The sequence below is a fragment of the Vanessa cardui genome, chromosome 8 (genome assembly GCF_905220365.1).
Source record: "Vanessa cardui chromosome 8, ilVanCard2.1, whole genome shotgun sequence".
Lineage (NCBI taxonomy): Eukaryota > Metazoa > Arthropoda > Insecta > Lepidoptera > Nymphalidae > Vanessa > Vanessa cardui.
Window position 1 is genome coordinate 14029039 of NC_061130.1, and position 24625 is coordinate 14053663.

The 24625-nt window shown below is 34.3% G+C and overlaps 1 protein-coding gene across 1 annotated transcript in view; it reads left to right on the forward strand.

Moving 5' to 3' along the window:
- LOC124531915 (neutral ceramidase-like) overlaps nucleotides 1-8825 on the forward strand; it is a 42632-nt gene extending 33807 nt beyond the window's left edge. The window contains exons 8-14 of the mRNA XM_047106484.1: nucleotides 698-817; nucleotides 2913-3116; nucleotides 3959-4174; nucleotides 4608-4703; nucleotides 6066-6233; nucleotides 7418-7539; nucleotides 8570-8825. Of these exons, the coding sequence (XP_046962440.1) occupies nucleotides 698-817; nucleotides 2913-3116; nucleotides 3959-4174; nucleotides 4608-4703; nucleotides 6066-6233; nucleotides 7418-7539; nucleotides 8570-8747 (1104 nt within the window). The 3' untranslated portion in view covers nucleotides 8748-8825. The remainder of the gene's footprint in view (nucleotides 1-697; nucleotides 818-2912; nucleotides 3117-3958; nucleotides 4175-4607; nucleotides 4704-6065; nucleotides 6234-7417; nucleotides 7540-8569) is intronic.
- Nucleotides 8826-24625: the final 15800 nt, after the last annotated feature.

Consider the following 24625-nt stretch of genomic DNA (forward strand, 5'->3'; position numbering starts at 1 on the left):
GTGACCACTTACCATCAGGTGGCCCATATGCTCGTCCGCCAACCTATACCATAAAAAAAAAAAATAAAAAAAAAAAAGATAAATAGGTCGAGTGTTTTGTTTATTGATTATATAAATGAATGAGCTATTTAAGGACGTAAGCTTTTCTTTTATATTTTTACCATATATTTATAAATTATTTGTTGATTTTTTTTTCGACATGTTTTACAAATGTCGTTCTATTTCAACTTATTTACCCAAAAACCTTAATAAAGTATATACCTAGACCTTCCTTATGAATCTCTCTATCTATTAGTGAAAACCGCATGAAAATTCGTTTAGTAGTTTTGGAGTTTATCGCGAAAATATAAACAGACAGATACGGCTTTGTTTTATAAATGTGTAGTGATAATCATGTAAAACAAATTGTCTTTACTTTACTAATATCCCGATGTTACATATCGGGGTACGGGTCGTTATATATTCAAGCAAGTTGATGAATTTTTTCGAGTGCAAAAGTGGTCCATTCTTTCGCAGATATGACAGAGATCAGGATTATGACCAAAGTTTGAAGAACTTTCTAGAATATAGTAATATAAACGTCACCAAGGTTCAAACTTGGAACTGCTATGAAGAATTTCTGGACGGATAAACTGGATAGTCTTTTTGGACTGCACTAGTATCGAACATCTCTTAATTCCGAACTTGATTATTTCAGAAAGTCCTCAATGAGAAGGGAGAAGATCTGACGGGTCCTCTCGGGGTCATCCATCAGTTCGTCGAAATGCCGACACAGGAGGTGCCACCGTACGATCCAATTACGCAAACTTTTAACGAAGTAAGTTATTAACGTTGACACTGCTTTTTTATTTATATAAATGTGTAAGTAACTCTATCTTTTTGTCATAATCAAGTCTAACTCTATCTATCTTTCTGTCATACTTAAGTCAAAGAGTCTAGCAACTTTTCATTAATGGAATAAAGTCTTCTGGATCTTCGTTAAAAATGGGTGTTCCACAAGGTTCAATTTTGGGTCCCTTTCTATTCCTAGTATATATAAATGATCTTTCTTTCTATGTTAAAGGTATTTGTTATATAGTGTTGTTTGCTGACGATACTTCATTAAAAAAATTGACTATGGCCATGTGAACGGTGCATTTTCACAGATACACGATTGGTTTACAGTAAATAATTTAGTTTTTAGTGCTCAAAAAACATAATGTGTAGTTTTTACTCTTCCCAATTTTCGAAGGCAAAATTATAATATATCTTTAAACTGAGTTTCTTGCCAGTTCTTATCGGTAGAATCGGTAGAAAGTAAAGGAGATATTTTCCGAACTAGTGGTAGCTTCACTTAATATAAAAAAAGTTGTTAAATGACGTTTGAAAAGTGCTTGTTAAAGTCTACTTGAATAAAGTATATTTTGATTTTGTCTATCGCTCTTTCACGATAAAACCGCTGAAGCGAATTTGATGACATTTGGTATGAAGCAAACTGCAACTCCAAGAAACGACATAGGCTACTTTATATATGACAACTATCACCCTAAAACGCGAGCGAAGCCGTGTGCGACAACTAGTATGTCTATATTTTCCAAACATGTGACGCGTATTTTTCAAACTCAAACAACTTTATTCAATGTAGAAGCATTACACTTTCTTATTGATGGTCAATTGGAACACTACCACCGGTTCGGAAAAGAAAGTACCCTGACCTGAGAAGAACCGGCGAAAGAAACTCAGCGGGTTTTCTTTTTTTTTTTGTTTGTCTCATATATTATATAAATAAACAATTTAATAAGAGATGAAATAGCCAGGAGGCGATCGTTTCATTCCCAAGGTGTGCTATCGATCATAAACTCATTAATTGTATGATAACCTTTTGCACACAAGCGTTCCTTAATAATTTTTTTTAAATTTGGCAACAGAGGCATTTTGAACGCTTTCTGGGATCCTATTGTACAACCGCATACATTGCCTCACAAAGGAGTTACTGACTCTAGGAGTAACAAGTTTGTGTTTGCTCCTTGTACCAATGTTATGAGTATCACATTTTCTCATGAAATCATTAATATTTTTTCGTACATACATAACATTACAGAATATATATTGAGAAGCAACAGTCAATATCTTGATTACTTTAAATTTATTTCTTAACGATTCTTTAGAATAGACCTCTTCTGTAGCACAAATATGGTATGGATAGCGGCTGCGTTGCCCCACAGCACAATACTGTATGACATTATACTATGAAAGTAACTGAAATATACTAAGCGACCCGTATCAACATCGGTACATAATCTAATTTTTTTGACCGCGAATGCCGCAGAACTCAGTCTACTCGCCAATCCGTTAATATGGGGGCCCCATTGCAACTTGGCATCAACAATGAGGCCAAGAAACTCAGCAGAATTAATTGGATCCATCGATTCCCCGTTGATGAGTACATCGGCTTTTACATTTTGTACATTAGGTGTACTAAATTTCACATTTTAGTTTTATTATTATTTAGTCTAAGATTATTTACGCTAAACCAATGTACTATTAATTTTAAAAACTAAGGAGGTGTCATCAGCAAACAATACTATATCATGTTTGTTCCCAACAAGAAAGGGCAAGTCATTTATATATGTGAGAAACAGAAAAGGTCCAAGAATTGATCCCCGAGGGACCCCCATACCCATTGAGACCCCAGGAGACCTTCTTCCTTTAACGTCAACCCTCTGAATTCTATTGTTAAGATAGGAAGTCAGAAGGTCGAGCGCACATTCTCTAATTCCATAGTGAGATTTATAGATAGATAGATTTCTTTAAAATCTTCCATTATCGCCAAATCCAACAATACCTAAAACAATTTTTCTTTCAATTACGACCGTACTCTGTCGTGTTTTATTATACGGGAGGGATATATGACGTCACCCGTGTGCCCTTAGAGCGCAGTGGTGGGCGGCTGCGTGCCGGCCATGGGCTACAGCTTCGCGGCCGGCACGACGGACGGGCCGGGCGCCTTCGACTTCGCTCAGGGCACCACGTCTTCCAACCCGCTGTGGAACGCCGTGCGAGACTTCATCGCCGCGCCCGCGCCGAACGACGTGCGCTGCCACCGCCCCAAACCCATCCTGCTGGCCACCGGCCGGGTCAGTCGCCAGAACTTACCAAGATTACCCAAAATCTTATTCTGGAAGATTCTTATTTATTTATTTAACACTTTTATGTACACCACAATTACAATCACAAACGATTACATAACAAACTAATAAGTTAATGGTGAAACAAAAGGCGGCCTTATGGCTTATTAGCCATTTGGTGCAATTTTAAATACTCTTGAAATAAATACTAGACACATACAAAAATAAATAACAGTAATAAATATTCAATAATATGCATACATACATATATCAATACATACATACATATAGTACGACACAAATTAGATGTAGCATCGGAAAATGCAATGGAATGAAAATAAAACCGATTACTGCCGATTTACACAACCAATAGAAATAGTTCCCTATCGCGCCATTCGACGCTATTCGTCGCTATAGATTCACGCGTCAGAAAAAGCAAGTGTATGTAAATCGACGCACCAAATTAACGAATATATTAAGTCATACGATACGTCAAGTTATTACGTTTGTGCAAAGATCATATTCACATGAGAAATAAATGTTGATAATTTGGGATAGCGTACTCAATTCGGATGTGATCGGTTTTACGAATTTTACCGATGCGACATCTAAGTTGTGTCGTACTATACATACTTACATTCATACATATAAATACATACATATATGACGTTATTAAATGTTTGTCATAATCATGTAGTCGTCATTACTGTGATAAGAGATAGAAGTTCTTAACAGAGTTTTTAATGCACGTAAGATTTTTGACAGTCGAATGCTCAATGTCAAGTCGTTCCAAAGAGTTATAGCCTGAGCATATATATGAGCAGGCATTCTTAAACATGTCGTTTTTTCAGGCGAAATTCCCATACGAGTGGCAGCCCCAAATAGTCTCGTGCTCAGTGCTCCGTATAGGGGGACTCTTCGTGGCGGCAGTTCCCGGGGAGTTTACGACCATGTCGGGTAGGCGGCTGAGGCAGGTTGTGGCGAAAGCATCGGGAGCCAAGCGAGTGGTACTAGCGGGGCTGTCCAATGTGTACGCTGACTACATTACTACACCAGAAGAATACCAGGTACGGTAGACTTTTGCACCCAAATAAAATGAAAATTGAAAATGCTGTAAGGTTATAGAAAGTTTACTGAGATGATATAACGAGTGAGTTAAAATGAAAATTATGGGTATAAATGGGACACGACTCATTAAGTTTCCATTTCGGAGGAAATTTTCTTGAAATTATATATTGTAGGGAAATATACGTCTCAATGAAATTCAGCAATATGTTTATCCTATCCACATTATAGAAGCTGTGTTTTCCCTTAAAACCCTTAAGAAAAAGGTTTTTGCCCAGTAGTTACTTTACTTTTAATTTTTTTCTTATTATCTATATGGCAATGACGCTTTATTTTATAAAAAAAAAATGTGGAAAATATGGCTAGTATGGCATATTTTCCCTGCGATCAGTGATTATCTATGAAGTATGTGTGTGTGTGTGTGTGCGTGCGCAGGCGCAGCGTTACGAGGCGGCGTCGACGATCTTCGGTCCGCACACGCTGGACATCTACCTGCACAAGTACGCGCAACTCACAGACGCGCTCGTGCAGGTCACCTTACCTTCATATTTGTATAAGTCATTCAAATATTAACTTGGTGGTAGAGCTTTGTGCAAACCCGTCTGGGTACCACCCACTCATCAGATATTCTACCGCCAAATAACAGTACTTGGTATTGTTGTGTTCCGGTCTGAAGGGTGAGTGAGCCAGTGTAACTACAGGCACAAGGGACGTAACATCTTAGTTTTCAAGGTTGAAGGCACATTGACGATGTAAGGAATAGTTAATATTTCTTACAGCGTCATTGTCTATGGGTGGTGGTGACCACTTGCCATCAGTTGGCCTCGTACGCTCGAACGCTAACCGATAGCATAAAAATATATATATACTGAACCTATTGTATGGATATATATATATATATATATATATATTTCCATGCCGTTTGGTCTCTACGTGTTTATATGATTAAATTAGTAGAGATACAGTCAGAATAACAATACTTTGTATATATAACGAACATCTATTGTCTCTTTCACTCTTATATTGTACTGAGAAACAATGTACAATTAGCATAGGACCCAGTTTTCTTCTGACAGTGAAAGCGTGCGTGAAACCCACATTTAATTCGTTTTATAGGATTTGAAATTTTAACGTATGTTATTGTAGTAAGGTTCATAATTCATTGCGTTGGCTGATGTCGATTGGGTTTTATAATGGTCTTTGAACTGACATTATTACCTTTTTTAATCTAACCTTGTTTCTAGTTTGATTTGTATAATTTAGTAAATGTTAAAAAAGCAACTTTTTTTTAAATATATAAGTTAAATACAAGTGTATTCTTTACTTGAATTATAGGCGTATTTGACAATGCGAAAAATAAATTGTGAATTATTGTAATCAGTGTATATTATGAGTTTAAAAATGGTTATTTACTAACGAAACTTGAAAATAATACTTAATTTATTCAAAAATCAATCAATAAACATGCATTTTTTTTCAAACGTTTGTCATGTGACACAAAACGCTCCTGATTGGCCGGGCTTATGATGAAGTCACTTTTTTGTAAACCTTGCTTTTCTACTATATGTACCACAGATTAATATACAAGAAAGTTACATCACGGACCATTGCAGCGCCATATTTTCGAAGTAGCGTTTTTGCGCGCTATTTAAATATGGAATTATTAATCTGATATTTTAAAAAAAAAAAAAATCAACTGTTACTGGGTTCCTTAACTTGTACTAAATAATATAAAATGGATTTTAAAAACCAGTCAAATAGCCTATTGCTTGTTATTTATAAAATAATGATTTTTTAAATATTATATTTTTTTCGTATATAGTATTTTTCTATAAGATTAAAGTTTTTCATAATAATGAAAATCTAATTTTGATTTTGTATTTAATAACTCAGGGGACGACATTGGAACCTGGTCCTTCGCCACCGGATTTCAGCGATCAGCTCATAACTCTGGTGCCGCCCGTGCTGTGGGACTCCGCCCCCTGGGGGCACGAGTTCGGGGACTGCGTCAAGCAACCGCAGAAGTACTACAGCTACAATGACGTCGTCACAGCATCTTTTGTAAGACGACTTTGTTTTTTTCAATATTTTGTAATCATAAATATATATAGGACAACATCACATACATTACTCTGATCCCAATGTAAGTAGCTAACGCACTTGTGTTGTGGAATATTAGAAGTAAGGACGGTACCACAAACCCCAGACCCAAGACAACATAGAAAACTAATGATAATCTACATCGACTCAGCCGGGAATCGAACCCAGGACCTCGGAGTGGCGTACCCAAGAAAACCGGTGTACATACCACTCGACCACGGAGGTCGTCTAAATTCAATTCTCAATCAACAAACGAAATTCAACTAACTGAGGAATACTGTATGTAATTTACATTATTAATATAAAATAGGGATTTATACAAAAAGCTAAATCGTTAAATTATAATTTAACGATTTAGCTTTTTGTATAAATTTTGTATAAATAAAATTAATTATATGATGGAGATCTGAGGTAGCAAAGGTAAAAATAATACATTTGAATTGATAGCCCAATTATTTTTTGCAAAGGGTTAAAGGATGACCGGATATTCTACTTTAGATCGCCAATTTTCGTTGCTTGCAACATTCGCTTTGATATTGTCGAGTAAACCTGTAACATGATCCCCCCAGGTGTAGGGGACAATGTTTTCATTGTTATTTAATCTGTCCAAGGGATATTGTCAACGTCTCAATAATATACATTTTAAAAGATTAATTTTAGTTAAACTGTATTTCCTCAAGCATTCTGTATGTATATTATTAACCAAAAGCTTCTTAGATAATTTACTTTTTTTTTAAATTGAATATTGTCTCTGATTAGAAAAGTAATTTAATACATTTGTATGTAATGAAAGTATGATTTACACAAGCCACTGTCAAAGAATAAACCGAACAAAACGCTCGAGGCGTCCTTAGTGTTGCCACTATAAATAATTCAACATAGATTATTTATATACTGTTTGTTTCACTGCTTGCAACACCCGCTATGATATTGGTCAGGCGCTGAGTATATATATAATATCTAATGAAAGTATGATTTACACAAGCCACTGTCAAAGAATAAACCGAACAAAACGCGCGAGGCCATAGTGTTGCCACTATAAATAATTCATCGAAGATTATTTATATACTGTTTGTTCGCTACTTGCAACACCCGCTATGATATCGGTCAGGCGCTGAGTATATATATAACATGGGCCCCCGTAGGTGTCGGGGCACCCTCGCAACAGTGCGCGTCACGGGCGCTGGTTCGCGGCCGTGGAGCGCCAGCTGGCGCCCGACGACGACGCCTGGCAGGTCGTCGCCACCGACGCCGACTGGGAGACCAGGTCCGCCCCCATAAGCACTACAGGCAGTACTGGGGCCCCTCATAGATGGGGCAAAACTTGATTGTCATCAATGAGGCGCCCGGAATGAACGGACATTTTCCACCCCCTATCCCTAGATTAAAATGTCCACTTATACATATTTTCAATGATCTATCGTCTCATGCTAATTGAAATAAATATATAATTAGTAACTACATAGACTGAGTGATGGTAGTCATGTCGATGAAATCCACGTTCCAAATATTAGCTTTATTGACGTGACAGATTTCTGTCTTCAATAATAGAGTCAATTTTATGCTATAGTTTGGCAGATAAGCATATGCGCCACATGATGGCAAATAGTCACCATCGCCAATAGACAATGGCGCTGTAAGAACTAGCGCGCACTGATGATTTTTGTCAAGGTGACTGTTTCGTCACTCTTGTCATGTCCTTGAATATATACAGATGCGGACACAAATGTCACCCAATTGTCAATTGTCGTAACGTGCGCACACCTCCATACATATTCGCGGACTTGACAAGAGTGACGAAACAGTCACCGTGACAAAAATCATCGGTGCGCGATAGTTCTTAGAATTTAACATTAACTATACCTTACATCGCCAATACGTCACTAAACTTGGGAACTAAGATGTCATGTCCCTTGTGCCTGTAGTTTAACTTGACAATACGGAAAATAAATTGTGAATTATTGTAATCAGTGTATATCGTTTAAAAATGGTTATTTACTAACAAAAGTTGAAAATAATACTTAATTTATTCAAAAATCAATCAATAAAAAAGCATTTTTTCAAACGTTTGTCACGTGACACAAAACGCTCCTCATTGGCCGGGCTTATGGTGAAGTCATTTTCTTGTAAACCTTGCTTGTCTATTATATGTATCACAGATTAAAATACAGCAAAGTGACGTCACCGACCTCATTGCAGCGCCATATTATCCAAGTAGCGTTTTTGCGCGCTATTTAAATATGGAATTTTTTATCTAATGTAGTTTAACTTGCTCCAATAATACACATATGGTTTAGGTTCACATGGCGTCGTAATTCGAAGATCCTCGGCACGAGTTACGCCGACGTCGAATGGGAAATCCCCGCGGGGACTCCCCCCGGCACGTACCGGCTGCACCACTACGGGAACTACAAGTACATCCTCGGGGGTATCTACCCTTACCACGGGTTCACAGACCCCTTTGAAGTCACCTAATATAATAAAGGTATATGATATATATGTAAATACATTTATGTTATTGTTAGTATAGTCAGTAGTGCCCAAAGATAGGTATTTAGCTAATGATATTCTAATAAACAGATATGTTATATCCATACTAAACAACAGAAAAAAGTGTGCCGCGCCGGGAACCGTTTATTTTAGTTTATTTTTACTTTCGTTAAAAGTAAAAAGGATAGCTTGATACAAACAATAAATAAATGAGATAACTAGATGTTTTAATTACGCAAAACGTATTACTACGTAATTATGATGTATTATAACGTATTACTACGTAAAACGACTAAAGGCAAACGTCCCAATTGGGACGTTTTCTAGTCTTCACTTTTTGCGCGTTAATAACATACCTGTTTACTACAACATCATTGTATTTAGCCTTTAGATTGGTAGAAATTCTATTTTTATTAATTAATAGAAAAATCCTCAATTACATGTTGGATTCAATTGAAGTAATTATAATTATTATTTTTGGTAATTAGTGTTGAAACTAGTCTATTGAAATTCAGTTATTTCATTAACTATGGTAAACAAATTAAACAAACACCGGAGAGAAGTGAAACTTCTTAACTATGTAGCTTCCTTTCACGCTGTATACAGCGGCGTAGCTATCGTAGGGCCAGGTGGTGCAGTTCACTAGGCCCCCTTTGTTCAGGGGGCCCTCTAAACTAAACCTTAAGCTTCTGAAGCTAGAACAACACGACCCTGTGCATAAGATTTCTTTTTTGATATCTATAATTTTAAAGGGTAATTATTAGTTAAAGAGGGATGGGAAAGAGGGGGTGAGGGCCAGATTATTTTTCTATGCACCGGGGCCCTTCCTCACCTAGCTACGCTATTATCTCTATAATGACTTTCTTGTCTCTTATATAATAGTGTCTATGTGTTGTCATTCTCAAAAAATATTCCCAATGCTCATCTACCCTATGATTATCAAATTACCCTCTAAGAAGTTTTACTTCAGAGACAAATTTTACAGTAAATATTCCAAATTCAAATCAATGTGGTACCACCATTAAGCAGTATTTATTACTGTTCGAATATTATGTTTGAAGTTTTTGAACCAATTTATATAATTACAGACATACAGCACGTCTAATATAATATAATAATGCATTTTAAAACAGTGCTAACTATGACGTCACAGCTCTTAAGTGGTATTTTATTTGTTTAATTATAAAAAAATGTTGCCATTGATATGTGTAAGAATACAATAATAATTGTGTTGCAATTGTAAAATTTAATATTTTAATATTAGTCTTTAACAACGAGAAATAATTTTATTTTTAAACTTAAATGCTAAATATATTAAAATAATGATTTTTCTTTGTTAATTATTTAATCTGTGCAAACGTTACTATCAATATTGTCTCAATAACATACAATTAAAATAATAAATTTTAGTTAAATTGTATTTCCTCAAGTTTTCAATAATATATATTAATAATGGAAAGGTTTCTTCAATAATTTACTTAATTTGCATTTTCTCAAAATTGAATATTATATCTCTGATAAGAAATGTTTATTTAGTACATTTGTATGTATGTATGTAATAACAGTATGATTTTCACAAGCTATTATTAAAGGATAAACCAATCAAAACGCGCAAGGCGTCTTTAGTGTTGCCACTATGAATAATTTAATGATAGATAGATAAGATTATTTATAATGGTTAGGAAATAAAATATTAACTAAAATTATTTTAAAATTGTATGAAATTGTAGACAATTCTATTGAAATTATATTGTTATTATAAAAATAATAAATATCATTGCTTTTAAAATAACATCGCTACGTATTTATCTATCTGATATACGCCATTTATATCATAATTAGGTGTTAATTATATTGATAAAAATTAAATACTTGCCTGAAGATAAACTTGAAAATAAATGTTTTTATTCGAATGACATTGTTTTATTACATTAATTAATACCTTTTGGACAAGAGAACAATATCTAACATCTTAGCCCCAAATTTAAAAAAAAATACAATTTGTTTTGTATGTATTTCGGTTAGCAATCGGCCGAATTATTTAATAACCTGTTATATTCTTGATTTAACGCTTTTAATGAACTTAGTAAAATAAAAAATACTATCCTTTACCTACCATGATATATAATTGGAAAATTTCCATACAAAGTAATAAGCTATTTGTTATTTATTCAAAGAAAAAGAATTTTTTTAAATTCTAGTACATATTTGTTGAAAAATATTAAATTAAAAATTCAATATTGACATAGAAATTTAATTCAACAAAATGTGCTGCAATGGGGTTGGTGACGTCATTTGCCTGTATTGTAATTGCACATATAATGCAAATACAGTAGGCAAACGATGTTAACGATCAAGTGACGTCATCATAAGCCCGACCAATCGTTTTAAAAAATGCAATTTTATGTACATATGGATTTATATTTGGAAATTTTCAAGCGCCATTTCCTGTAAATCTGATTTGGGTTCACGCATTGATTATTTGCGGTCATCTCTACACAAATCAGTTACAAGTACATACGAACTAAATAAGGAATTTTAATCTATGTATATCTAATCTGTACATATTTACATTATGAGTTATGTCGAATTGTTGATATAATCATTATTACATAGTATAACACAAAGTCGCTCACCGCTGTCCGTCTGTATGTGTGTTTAGATCTTTAAATTACACAACGTTTTTTTTGTTTTTATGGTTCCGTAGTCTACTAGGAACGCTTGTAGTTTCCTTATGTCTGTCCGTCTGTCTGTCCGTTTGTCTGTCCTGACTCGTTCTCGGCCGTTTCTGCAACGATTTTTACGAAAATTGGTGGAGAGATGCATACTGATAATTAAAAAATTGTATTTTATAATTATCGAAAAATAATAATTTTTTACGCCATACAGCGAAAAGTTAATTCGAAAAAAAAATCTACTTACGCGGTCGTGTGGGCCGTATCGTTAAAAAGGTATCTTTATATTTATACAACAAAAATTGCCTTGAAACCTTGTGGATCAATCCCCCCAGACTCGAGATATACTAATACAAAGTTAAAATTAAAGCGTCCCCCCCTTAACTTTTGAAATACTATTACAATAATTCTGAAAAAAAATGTCCTGTACACCTCCAAGTACTTTCAAGGGAGACTATAGCGGACTCTGTATCATACATAGCTATTTTTATACATCTCTACCAACTTATGACGTGCAGTTGTTCTAACTAAATGGTAATGTATGGAAATAACTACCTACAAACTATGAAAATAAGTAGGAATGTTACATACCTACATACAGAAGTGGACCAGAGTAGAAATAGAGATTGCTAAATTTCCATCTTATGGCCCATCTTATGGCTGCGGAACCCTTTCATGTGCGTGTCCGATACACTCTTGGCCGATTTTATGTTTTAATAGATGAATTGATTTAAGGGGTTGATGTAAATAATACATGCACATACATTAGAGAAAAGACAGATAATTTTTGAGGTGTAAAACAGATGTCGTAAATTAACACATTTTTTGCGCTTACATTGTAAAGTTCGGTTGAATCTTACGAGATAGATCAAAATAATATACGACAGTATTTTACAAATAAAAGACTCTTCAAAAAACATTTCGTTATCTGACTCTTAGGTATAACCCACAATAACCATTTTTATCCTTTAGATCTGAGATGGTTAGAACGCATGCATCTTAACCGATGATTTCGGGTTCAAACCTAGGCAAGCACCACTATAAATATGTGCTTAATTTGTGTTTATAATTCATCTCGTGCTTGGCGGTGAAGGAAAGCATCGTGAGGAAACCTGCATGTGACAAATTTTCATTTTATTAACATCGGTTAAGATGCACGCGTTCTAACCACTGGGCCATCCCTGCTCAAACAACTTTTTTTATTCTATAGTATACAAATAAAAATTAAAATTAGTTACTTTACAAATCATGACTGTCTGTATTGTTTTTATGGTAAATATTGGCGGACGAGCATGTGGTGAGTGGTCACCATCATCCATAGACACTGAGGCTGTTAATATGCATTCTTTACATAGCAAATGCACCATTTACCACCTCCACGCACCAGGTGCACAAGGCGGGAGAAAGTCTCAAATATCTCTTTCTCTTTCTCTGAATTTTTAAGCGATTTTAAATATACGATTATTGTTTTAATACCAAATATTCTATTCACTAAGCCTTAATACCTATGTATAAAGATTAATTTGCGTATTGTTACTAATTAGCGACACGACCGAGATAATGTTGGAAAACTATTGAAACGATAAGGAACTACATATTAATTACTTACTAATTAATTGTCGTCAATCAAAGTTTTTAGCAAAGGAATTTTAAATACTTTTATACGTGTTAAGTGCTTTATTTACTGAATGTTTAATACCATACAAGTATTTATCTATACTTATAATAAATCTGTAGGGAGGTCAATTCTGTACATGAAATATTTTTCCAAAATAACTATCAGAGGTTGAAAAGGGGTCGATACTGATGGCAAAATTGCAATCAGTAAAATTTTTGTCTGTCTGTCCGTATAACCGTTATAGAAACAAAAACTACTCGACGGATTTTAACGAAACTTGGTACAAATCCTTAGCTGGTTATAGTATACTATTTATCACGCTACAGTCAATAGGAGCAGAGCAGTGAAGAGAAATGTCAGAAAACGGGAGAAGTTACTCCATATTTTAAGCTTCCGTCGCGTGTACAACCTTAATGGTTAAAGCTCCATAGAAATTGTGTGTTACGGAAATGATCTCCTTAAAATTATGTAAAAAATATCCCATGACAGCCTTTGTCTATCTTTTATGGTTGACTCACAATAACATGTGTCACTCCCAATAGCTTAGTAGTTCGAAGCTTTCTGATTATATTTATCTATTCCTGCGTTTATAACACTCTCAATCATCCCAAATTAAAAAAGTTAACTTAAAAAAGAAGCATAGCAATCGGTATAGAAACTTAGTACTAAGAAGTTATACATGAAATACGTTAATAATAAAGCTATCGCACGTGAATACTTAATCTGTACTACTATATAAATCTCTAGAGGTTGTCTGTCCACTTATTTTTATCGTAATTCTTCATAGGTATTCTTTTTATGATTGACTGACATAATTTTTACCATTTTAGACATTTTTGTCCGTCTGTATGTTCTGCTATAACTCGAGAACAGATGCACCGTACATCTTTATAAAAATTGGTATACAGGAAAAACATGTGCTTGCGCAAATTATGGACATGTTTATATGTGTGTCATCGATAATCTCAGAAACTATTAGATCGATCATTAAGATTAAATGAATAAAGAGATTATGCTATCCCCATTGATGTAACTCGCCACCAGGTAGCGCTGCGATATAAATATATCAACACCGTTCAACCGATTGTCACGAAAATGATTACGTACAAGTATTTTTTCACGGAGAAAGTGATAATTTCATCCGTATCATTAAGAATAACCAACAAATGGCCCTTTCGAGTATCACGATGCATTTCTATGCCGATCAACCGATAAGTATAAAATATGAAATAAAAAATGAAAATCATTGATCATCATTGAATCAAATAATTTATATAAATAGAAACCACCATGCCATTGAAGAAACAAAAGATCGGAACATTAATAATATATGCGCAGCGTCATTCAAAAGAGCTACGGATACAACATACCAACAAGAAATACGTTTAAAAACAAATAGAATCCGAATTTATATTTTGAGAGTTGCCAAAATAGTTAGTCAACGTAATGATCAAGTTCCAGATCTTCGAACGAGCATTTTCATCAAGAGATACTGAAAAACCCGACGAGCGAGCCCAACGACTGGCTGAGCAACTATTAAAATAGACTAAGTCAAGAACTAGAACCAATCTCAATAAATCCCGATGTGATTATTGGTTCAATGAATATAGTATGCCCATGTTGTCACGCTATGATTTTTAAAATAAACTGATGGTATAATGCTACTCCATTGGCAAAATGTATTTACCACAACTGGTTGAACCACCAGAACCTCTTCTCCTCCTTTCAGACTCCACAGTAGTTCCCGTAACGTAGATAACGTTACGGGAACTACTGTGGAGTCTGAATATTTCCTTAAGCATATTAAAAATTACAATTCTTGCTTTGAAATGACATAATTTAGAGCAACAAATATTATACAATTCAATAATTTCGCGTCTACGTTATAGTTCCGTAGTCTACTAGGAACGCTTGTAGTTTCCTTATGTCTGTCCGTCTGTCTGTCCGTTTGTCTGTCCTGACTCGTTCTCGGCCGTTTCTGCAACGATTTTTACGAAAATTGGTGGAGAGATGCATACTGATAATTAAAAAATTGTATTTTATAATTATCGAAAAATAATAATTTTTTACGCCATACAGCGAAAAGTTAATTCGAAAAAAAAATCTACTTACGCGGTCGTGTGGGCCGTATCGTTAAAAAGGTATCTTTATATTTATACAACAAAAATTGCCTTGAAACCTTGTGGATCAATCCCCCCAGACTCGAGATATACTAATACAAAGTTAAAATTAAAGCGTCCCCCCCTTAACTTTTGAAATACTATTACAATAATTCTGAAAAAAAATGTCCTGTACACCTCCAAGTACTTTCAAGGGAGACTATAGCGGACTCTGTATCATACATAGCTATTTTTATACATCTCTACCAACTTATGACGTGCAGTTGTTCTAACTAAATGGTAATGTATGGAAATAACTACCTACAAACTATGAAAATAAGTAGGAATGTTACATACCTACATACAGAAGTGGACCAGAGTAGAAATAGAGATTGCTAAATTTCCATCTTATGGCCCATCTTATGGCTGCGGAACCCTTTCATGTGCGTGTCCGATACACTCTTGGCCGATTTTATGTTTTAATAGATGAATTGATTTAAGGGGTTGATGTAAATAATACATGCACATACATTAGAGAAAAGACAGATAATTTTTGAGGTGTAAAACAGATGTCGTAAATTAACACATTTTTTGCGCTTACATTGTAAAGTTCGGTTGAATCTTACGAGATAGATCAAAATAATATACGACAGTATTTTACAAATAAAAGACTCTTCAAAAAACATTTCGTTATCTGACTCTTAGGTATAACCCACAATAACCATTTTTATCCTTTAGATCTGAGATGGTTAGAACGCATGCATCTTAACCGATGATTTCGGGTTCAAACCTAGGCAAGCACCACTATAAATATGTGCTTAATTTGTGTTTATAATTCATCTCGTGCTTGGCGGTGAAGGAAAGCATCGTGAGGAAACCTGCATGTGACAAATTTTCATTTTATTAACATCGGTTAAGATGCACGCGTTCTAACCACTGGGCCATCCCTGCTCAAACAACTTTTTTTATTCTATAGTATACAAATAAAAATTAAAATTAGTTACTTTACAAATCATGACTGTCTGTATTGTTTTTATGGTAAATATTGGCGGACGAGCATGTGGTGAGTGGTCACCATCATCCATAGACACTGAGGCTGTTAATATGCATTCTTTACATAGCAAATGCACCATTTACCACCTCCACGCACCAGGTGCACAAGGCGGGAGAAAGTCTCAAATATCTCTTTCTCTTTCTCTGAATTTTTAAGCGATTTTAAATATACGATTATTGTTTTAATACCAAATATTCTATTCACTAAGCCTTAATACCTATGTATAAAGATTAATTTGCGTATTGTTACTAATTAGCGACACGACCGAGATAATGTTGGAAAACTATTGAAACGATAAGGAACTACATATTAATTACTTACTAATTAATTGTCGTCAATCAAAGTTTTTAGCAAAGGAATTTTAAATACTTTTATACGTGTTAAGTGCTTTATTTACTGAATGTTTAATACCATACAAGTATTTATCTATACTTATAATAAATCTGTAGGGAGGTCAATTCTGTACATGAAATATTTTTCCAAAATAACTATCAGAGGTTGAAAAGGGGTCGATACTGATGGCAAAATTGCAATCAGTAAAATTTTTGTCTGTCTGTCCGTATAACCGTTATAGAAACAAAAACTACTCGACGGATTTTAACGAAACTTGGTACAAATCCTTAGCTGGTTATAGTATACTATTTATCACGCTACAGTCAATAGGAGCAGAGCAGTGAAGAGAAATGTCAGAAAACGGGAGAAGTTACTCCATATTTTAAGCTTCCGTCGCGTGTACAACCTTAATGGTTAAAGCTCCATAGAAATTGTGTGTTACGGAAATGATCTCCTTAAAATTATGTAAAAAATATCCCATGACAGCCTTTGTCTATCTTTTATGGTTGACTCACAATAACATGTGTCACTCCCAATAGCTTAGTAGTTCGAAGCTTTCTGATTATATTTATCTATTCCTGCGTTTATAACACTCTCAATCATCCCAAATTAAAAAAGTTAACTTAAAAAAGAAGCATAGCAATCGGTATAGAAACTTAGTACTAAGAAGTTATACATGAAATACGTTAATAATAAAGCTATCGCACGTGAATACTTAATCTGTACTACTATATAAATCTCTAGAGGTTGTCTGTCCACTTATTTTTATCGTAATTCTTCATAGGTATTCTTTTTATGATTGACTGACATAATTTTTACCATTTTAGACATTTTTGTCCGTCTGTATGTTCTGCTATAACTCGAGAACAGATGCACCGTACATCTTTATAAAAATTGGTATACAGGAAAAACATGTGCTTGCGCAAATTATGGACATGTTTATATGTGTGTCATCGATAATCTCAGAAACTATTAGATCGATCATTAAGATTAAATGAATAAAGAGATTATGCTATCCCCATTGATGTAACTCGCCACCAGGTAGCGCTGCGATATAAATATATCAACACCGTTCAACCGATTGTCACGAAAATGATTACGTACAAGTATTTTTTCACGGAGAAAGTGATAATTTCATCCGTATCATTAAGAATAACCAACAAATGGCCCTTTCGAGTATCACGATGCATTTCTATGCCGATCAACCGATAAGTATAAAATATGAAATAAAAAATGAAAATCATTGATCATCATTGAATCAAATAATTTATATAAATAGAAACCACCATGCCATTGAAGAAACAAAAGATCGGAACATTAATAATATATGCGCAGCGTCATTCAAAAGAGCTACGGATACAACATACCAACAAGAAATACGTTTAAAAACAAATAGAATCCGAATTTATATTTTGAGAGTTGCCAAAATAGTTAGTCAACGTAATGATCAAGTTCCAGATCTTCGAACGAGCATTTTCATCAAGAGATACTGAAAAACCCGACGAGCGAGCCCAACGACTGGCTGAGCAACTATTAAAATAGACTAAGTCAAGAACTAGAACCAATCTCAATAAATCCCGATGTGATTATTGGTTCAATGAATATAGTATGCCCATGTTGTCACGCTATGATTTTTAAAATAAACTGATGGTATAATGCTACTCCATTGGCAAAATGTATTTACCACAACTGGTTGAACCACCAGAACCTCTTCTCCTCCTTTCAGACTCCACAGTAGTTCCCGTAACGTAGATAACGTTACGGGAACTACTGTGGAGTCTGAATATTTCCTTAAGCATATTAAAAATTACAATTCTTGCTTTGAAATGACATAATTTAGAGCAACAAATATTATACAATTCAATAATTTCGCGTCTACGTTATAGTTCCGTAGTCTACTAGGAACGCTTGTAGTTTCCTTATGTCTGTCCGTCTGTCTGTCCGTTTGTCTGTCCTGACTCGTTCTCGGCCGTTTCTGCAACGATTTTTACGAAAATTGGTGGAGAGATGCATACTGATAATTAAAAAATTGTATTTTATAATTATCGAAAAATAATAATTTTTTACGCCATACAGCGAAAAGTTAATTCGAAAAAAAAATCTACTTACGCGGTCGTGTGGGCCGTATCGTTAAAAAGGTATCTTTATATTTATACAACAAAAATTGCCTTGAAACCTTGTGGATCAATCCCCCCAGACTCGAGATATACTAATACAAAGTTAAAATTAAAGCGTCCCCCCCTTAACTTTTGAAATACTATTACAATAATTCTGAAAAAAAATGTCCTGTACACCTCCAAGTACTTTCAAGGGAGACTATAGCGGACTCTGTATCATACATAGCTATTTTTATACATCTCTACCAACTTATGACGTGCAGTTGTTCTAACTAAATGGTAATGTATGGAAATAACTACCTACAAACTATGAAAATAAGTAGGAATGTTACATACCTACATACAGAAGTGGACCAGAGTAGAAATAGAGATTGCTAAATTTCCATCTTATGGCCCATCTTATGGCTGCGGAACCCTTTCATGTGCGTGTCCGATACACTCTTGGCCGATTTTATGTTTTAATAGATGAATTGATTTAAGGGGTTGATGTAAATAATACATGCACATACATTAGAGAAAAGACAGATAATTTTTGAGGTGTAAAACAGATGTCGTAAATTAACACATTTTTTGCGCTTACATTGTAAAGTTCGGTTGAATCTTACGAGATAGATCAAAATAATATACGACAGTATTTTACAAATAAAAGACTCTTCAAAAAACATTTCGTTATCTGACTCTTAGGTATAACCCACAATAACCATTTTTATCCTTTAGATCTGAGATGGTTAGAACGCATGCATCTTAACCGATGATTTCGGGTTCAAACCTAGGCAAGCACCACTATAAATATGTGCTTAATTTGTGTTTATAATTCATCTCGTGCTTGGCGGTGAAGGAAAGCATCGTGAGGAAACCTGCATGTGACAAATTTTCATTTTATTAACATCGGTTAAGATGCACGCGTTCTAACCACTGGGCCATCCCTGCTCAAACAACTTTTTTTATTCTATAGTATACAAATAAAAATTAAAATTAGTTACTTTACAAATCATGACTGTCTGTATTGTTTTTATGGTAAATATTGGCGGACGAGCATGTGGTGAGTGGTCACCATCATCCATAGACACTGAGGCTGTTAATATGCATTCTTTACATAGCAAATGCACCATTTACCACCTCCACGCACCAGGTGCACAAGGCGGGAGAAAGTCTCAAATATCTCTTTCTCTTTCTCTGAATTTTTAAGCGATTTTAAATATACGATTATTGTTTTAATACCAAATATTCTATTCACTAAGCCTTAATACCTATGTATAAAGATTAATTTGCGTATTGTTACTAATTAGCGACACGACCGAGATAATGTTGGAAAACTATTGAAACGATAAGGAACTACATATTAATTACTTACTAATTAATTGTCGTCAATCAAAGTTTTTAGCAAAGGAATTTTAAATACTTTTATACGTGTTAAGTGCTTTATTTACTGAATGTTTAATACCATACAAGTATTTATCTATACTTATAATAAATCTGTAGGGAGGTCAATTCTGTACATGAAATATTTTTCCAAAATAACTATCAGAGGTTGAAAAGGGGTCGATACTGATGGCAAAATTGCAATCAGTAAAATTTTTGTCTGTCTGTCCGTATAACCGTTATAGAAACAAAAACTACTCGACGGATTTTAACGAAACTTGGTACAAATCCTTAGCTGGTTATAGTATACTATTTATCACGCTACAGTCAATAGGAGCAGAGCAGTGAAGAGAAATGTCAGAAAACGGGAGAAGTTACTCCATATTTTAAGCTTCCGTCGCGTGTACAACCTTAATGGTTAAAGCTCCATAGAAATTGTGTGTTACGGAAATGATCTCCTTAAAATTATGTAAAAAATATCCCATGACAGCCTTTGTCTATCTTTTATGGTTGACTCACAATAACATGTGTCACTCCCAATAGCTTAGTAGTTCGAAGCTTTCTGATTATATTTATCTATTCCTGCGTTTATAACACTCTCAATCATCCCAAATTAAAAAAGTTAACTTAAAAAAGAAGCATAGCAATCGGTATAGAAACTTAGTACTAAGAAGTTATACATGAAATACGTTAATAATAAAGCTATCGCACGTGAATACTTAATCTGTACTACTATATAAATCTCTAGAGGTTGTCTGTCCACTTATTTTTATCGTAATTCTTCATAGGTATTCTTTTTATGATTGACTGACATAATTTTTACCATTTTAGACATTTTTGTCCGTCTGTATGTTCTGCTATAACTCGAGAACAGATGCACCGTACATCTTTATAAAAATTGGTATACAGGAAAAACATGTGCTTGCGCAAATTATGGACATGTTTATATGTGTGTCATCGATAATCTCAGAAACTATTAGATCGATCATTAAGATTAAATGAATAAAGAGATTATGCTATCCCCATTGATGTAACTCGCCACCAGGTAGCGCTGCGATATAAATATATCAACACCGTTCAACCGATTGTCACGAAAATGATTACGTACAAGTATTTTTTCACGGAGAAAGTGATAATTTCATCCGTATCATTAAGAATAACCAACAAATGGCCCTTTCGAGTATCACGATGCATTTCTATGCCGATCAACCGATAAGTATAAAATATGAAATAAAAAATGAAAATCATTGATCATCATTGAATCAAATAATTTATATAAATAGAAACCACCATGCCATTGAAGAAACAAAAGATCGGAACATTAATAATATATGCGCAGCGTCATTCAAAAGAGCTACGGATACAACATACCAACAAGAAATACGTTTAAAAACAAATAGAATCCGAATTTATATTTTGAGAGTTGCCAAAATAGTTAGTCAACGTAATGATCAAGTTCCAGATCTTCGAACGAGCATTTTCATCAAGAGATACTGAAAAACCCGACGAGCGAGCCCAACGACTGGCTGAGCAACTATTAAAATAGACTAAGTCAAGAACTAGAACCAATCTCAATAAATCCCGATGTGATTATTGGTTCAATGAATATAGTATGCCCATGTTGTCACGCTATGATTTTTAAAATAAACTGATGGTATAATGCTACTCCATTGGCAAAATGTATTTACCACAACTGGTTGAACCACCAGAACCTCTTCTCCTCCTTTCAGACTCCACAGTAGTTCCCGTAACGTAGATAACGTTACGGGAACTACTGTGGAGTCTGAATATTTCCTTAAGCATATTAAAAATTACAATTCTTGCTTTGAAATGACATAATTTAGAGCAACAAATATTATACAATTCAATAATTTCGCGTCTACGTTTAAAGTGTATCATATGATTGGTTTACTTCTTCCAGTATCTAAATTAAATCTCCAGTTTCTGGACATTTATTTCATGGACAACGTAGAAAAAGATTGATCTTCGATGCATGTTCAGCATTACAACGAATCGAGAAAACATCGCTAAAATTAGGACTACGCTTTATAAAAATAAATGTTTAGTTAATGATTCAAACAGTTTTAAAAGGCGAAACAACAAATGATTCAAAGTCATTATCAATGCAGATAGAACGCCATTGAATGCAGAGCATGAAAGGCGTTTTAATGCTGCCATAAATCCTGAAGTCACAGCTGTAGTTGTCGGTACAGAAATTACAAAACAAGGTATTGTCATCACTAAGCGACACAATAACAATCAAGCTGTCGCTGAAACACATCAATCGTATGACAATTATTACGATTATCCAATTATAGATGGATATCATCTCACACTGTATCAAAATATTCTCACGACAGGCTCTGTGACATCGAAAAGGTAGTTGTATGGATTTTTTTGCGTATCGTATAATGATTCGAGATAATCAATCTATCCATATTTTGAAGGTTCGTCAACTGTTTTAACTCTGAGCCAAAGAGTACATTTATTTACGAGATACAATATCGAAAGATACAGTGGAAGTCCAAGACAAATGCAAGAATATGCTCAGGATGCTTTGACGTACGTTCGCAAGTATTGACAAGGTTGTAAATGTTATAACATCGATATTCGATAGAAGCGGATAAAATAGGACGTGTTGGTTTGATGCAAACTTTTACAGACTATAGAAATTTAATAAAAAATTCATCGTATCATAACATCGTATAAGTTTATGGGTGTTATGACCAATCTGCAGCCTTTCGAGAACATAATTGAAGAAGATGAAATAGATGACGAATATTAAATATTTTTTTTTAAGAATTTGATTACATCTCGAATGTTTCTTTATTTGTTTCTTTATTATTGTTGATGATCAGTAATTAATTACAAAATGAAAAAAAAAAAATCTGCGACTAATGCCCAGCGAAGCGGGCGGGTATGGCTAGTGATAACATAAATCCTTTAATTGAAGGAAGGAAAATAAAACAAGTCTGTCATAAGCGTTCTGCTGGGAAACGGTCTTATTGTCTTTATTATATGGCATATGGGGAACGTGCCCAGGGCCCCTTTTTGAGAGGGCCCCGAAGAATCCACAATTTCCTTCTCAAGTGCGTGCTTACGTTGACTGCTATGTTTATTTTCGAAATTGCCATGACGACGATTTTATATACAAAAATACCGCACCGCGTCTTTGTAACTATACCAAAAGGGCCCCATTTTCAGGGGTGCCCAAGGGCCCCAGCGTAGCTTGAGACGGCTCTGACAGTCTTGATTGTATCTATTGATGGTTTGACATTTAAGATGTTTTTTAATTACATATTCACAACAAAGTTGGAAATAAAAGTAATATAATTAATAAATGGAAATAAATTAAGAGTCGAAAAGATTTCAAGATACTTACAAAATCTTATAAAAAGATCGCTGCACTTTTTAACGTGCAACAACAACAACAACAACTAAAATTCCCACTGCTGGGCTACAGGCCTCCTCTCCCTTTGAGGAGAAGGTTTGGAACATATTCCACCACGCTGTTCCAATGCGGGTTGGTGGAATACACATGTGGCAGAATTTCTATGAAATTTGTCACATGCAGGTTTCCTCACGATGTTTTCCTTCACCGCTGAGCACGAGATGAATTATATAGACAAATTAAGCACATGAATCAGCGGTGCTTGCCTGGGTTTGAACCCGCAATCATCGGTTAAGATGCACGCGTTCTAACCACTGGGCCATCTCGACGTGCATCACGCAAAAACTACTGAATGTTTTTATATGGTAATTGTACAATATTCAATCTGTTTTAGAGAAGGCCTTTGGCTAAATTTTATCATACAGGATAATTAGCCACATCAACACGTGGTCGGTTCTGCTACTAACCTATGTACCTATATCTTGAGATTTATAAAGAATTAAGCATTATGTGATAAAATTAATCACAATATGTGATAATTAATAATCTTCATGATTCACCAAATATTTAGTTATTTTCGAATATTTTTAATTATTATATTGTCAGGCAATGACTATATAGTAATTACAGTAAAGAAATTTAATCTAATATTTTATTTATTAAATAATTTATTACATAATGTTGTAGTGTGGTACACTATGATATACATATAGTGCTAAAAGTTAAACATACTTTGACATACATATATAAATACCTACACTTTTATTGAACTAGTATACATATATTTCCATTAATATGTACACGTTATATATTCATATACTTAGCATATATCTAGATTAGGTATATTATATATATATTTGTGGAGGTAGTGTTTACAAATTTTGGTTTATGGTTTTAAGACTGTTTTAGATGCTCCCAGGAATTAGTGCCTATCACACATTCAAACTCATTATGCACGTGCCATATTTATAAAAAAATAAACATTATTACTTCGATCAAAATCTGTACAAGTGTGGTCTGAGATAAGTGAATGTTTTTCAATATATCAACATTACACAATCTTTAATCTTGCGTTGATCGATGAGGTGTATTTTTTTTTAAATTATAATATCGCTAATTATCATTTAATTATTTGTTATTTTCAAATACATGAAATCGAAGCGAGCACGTTGTTTGGTGTTAAACATTATCTAATAAAACTCTGTAGTATTTTA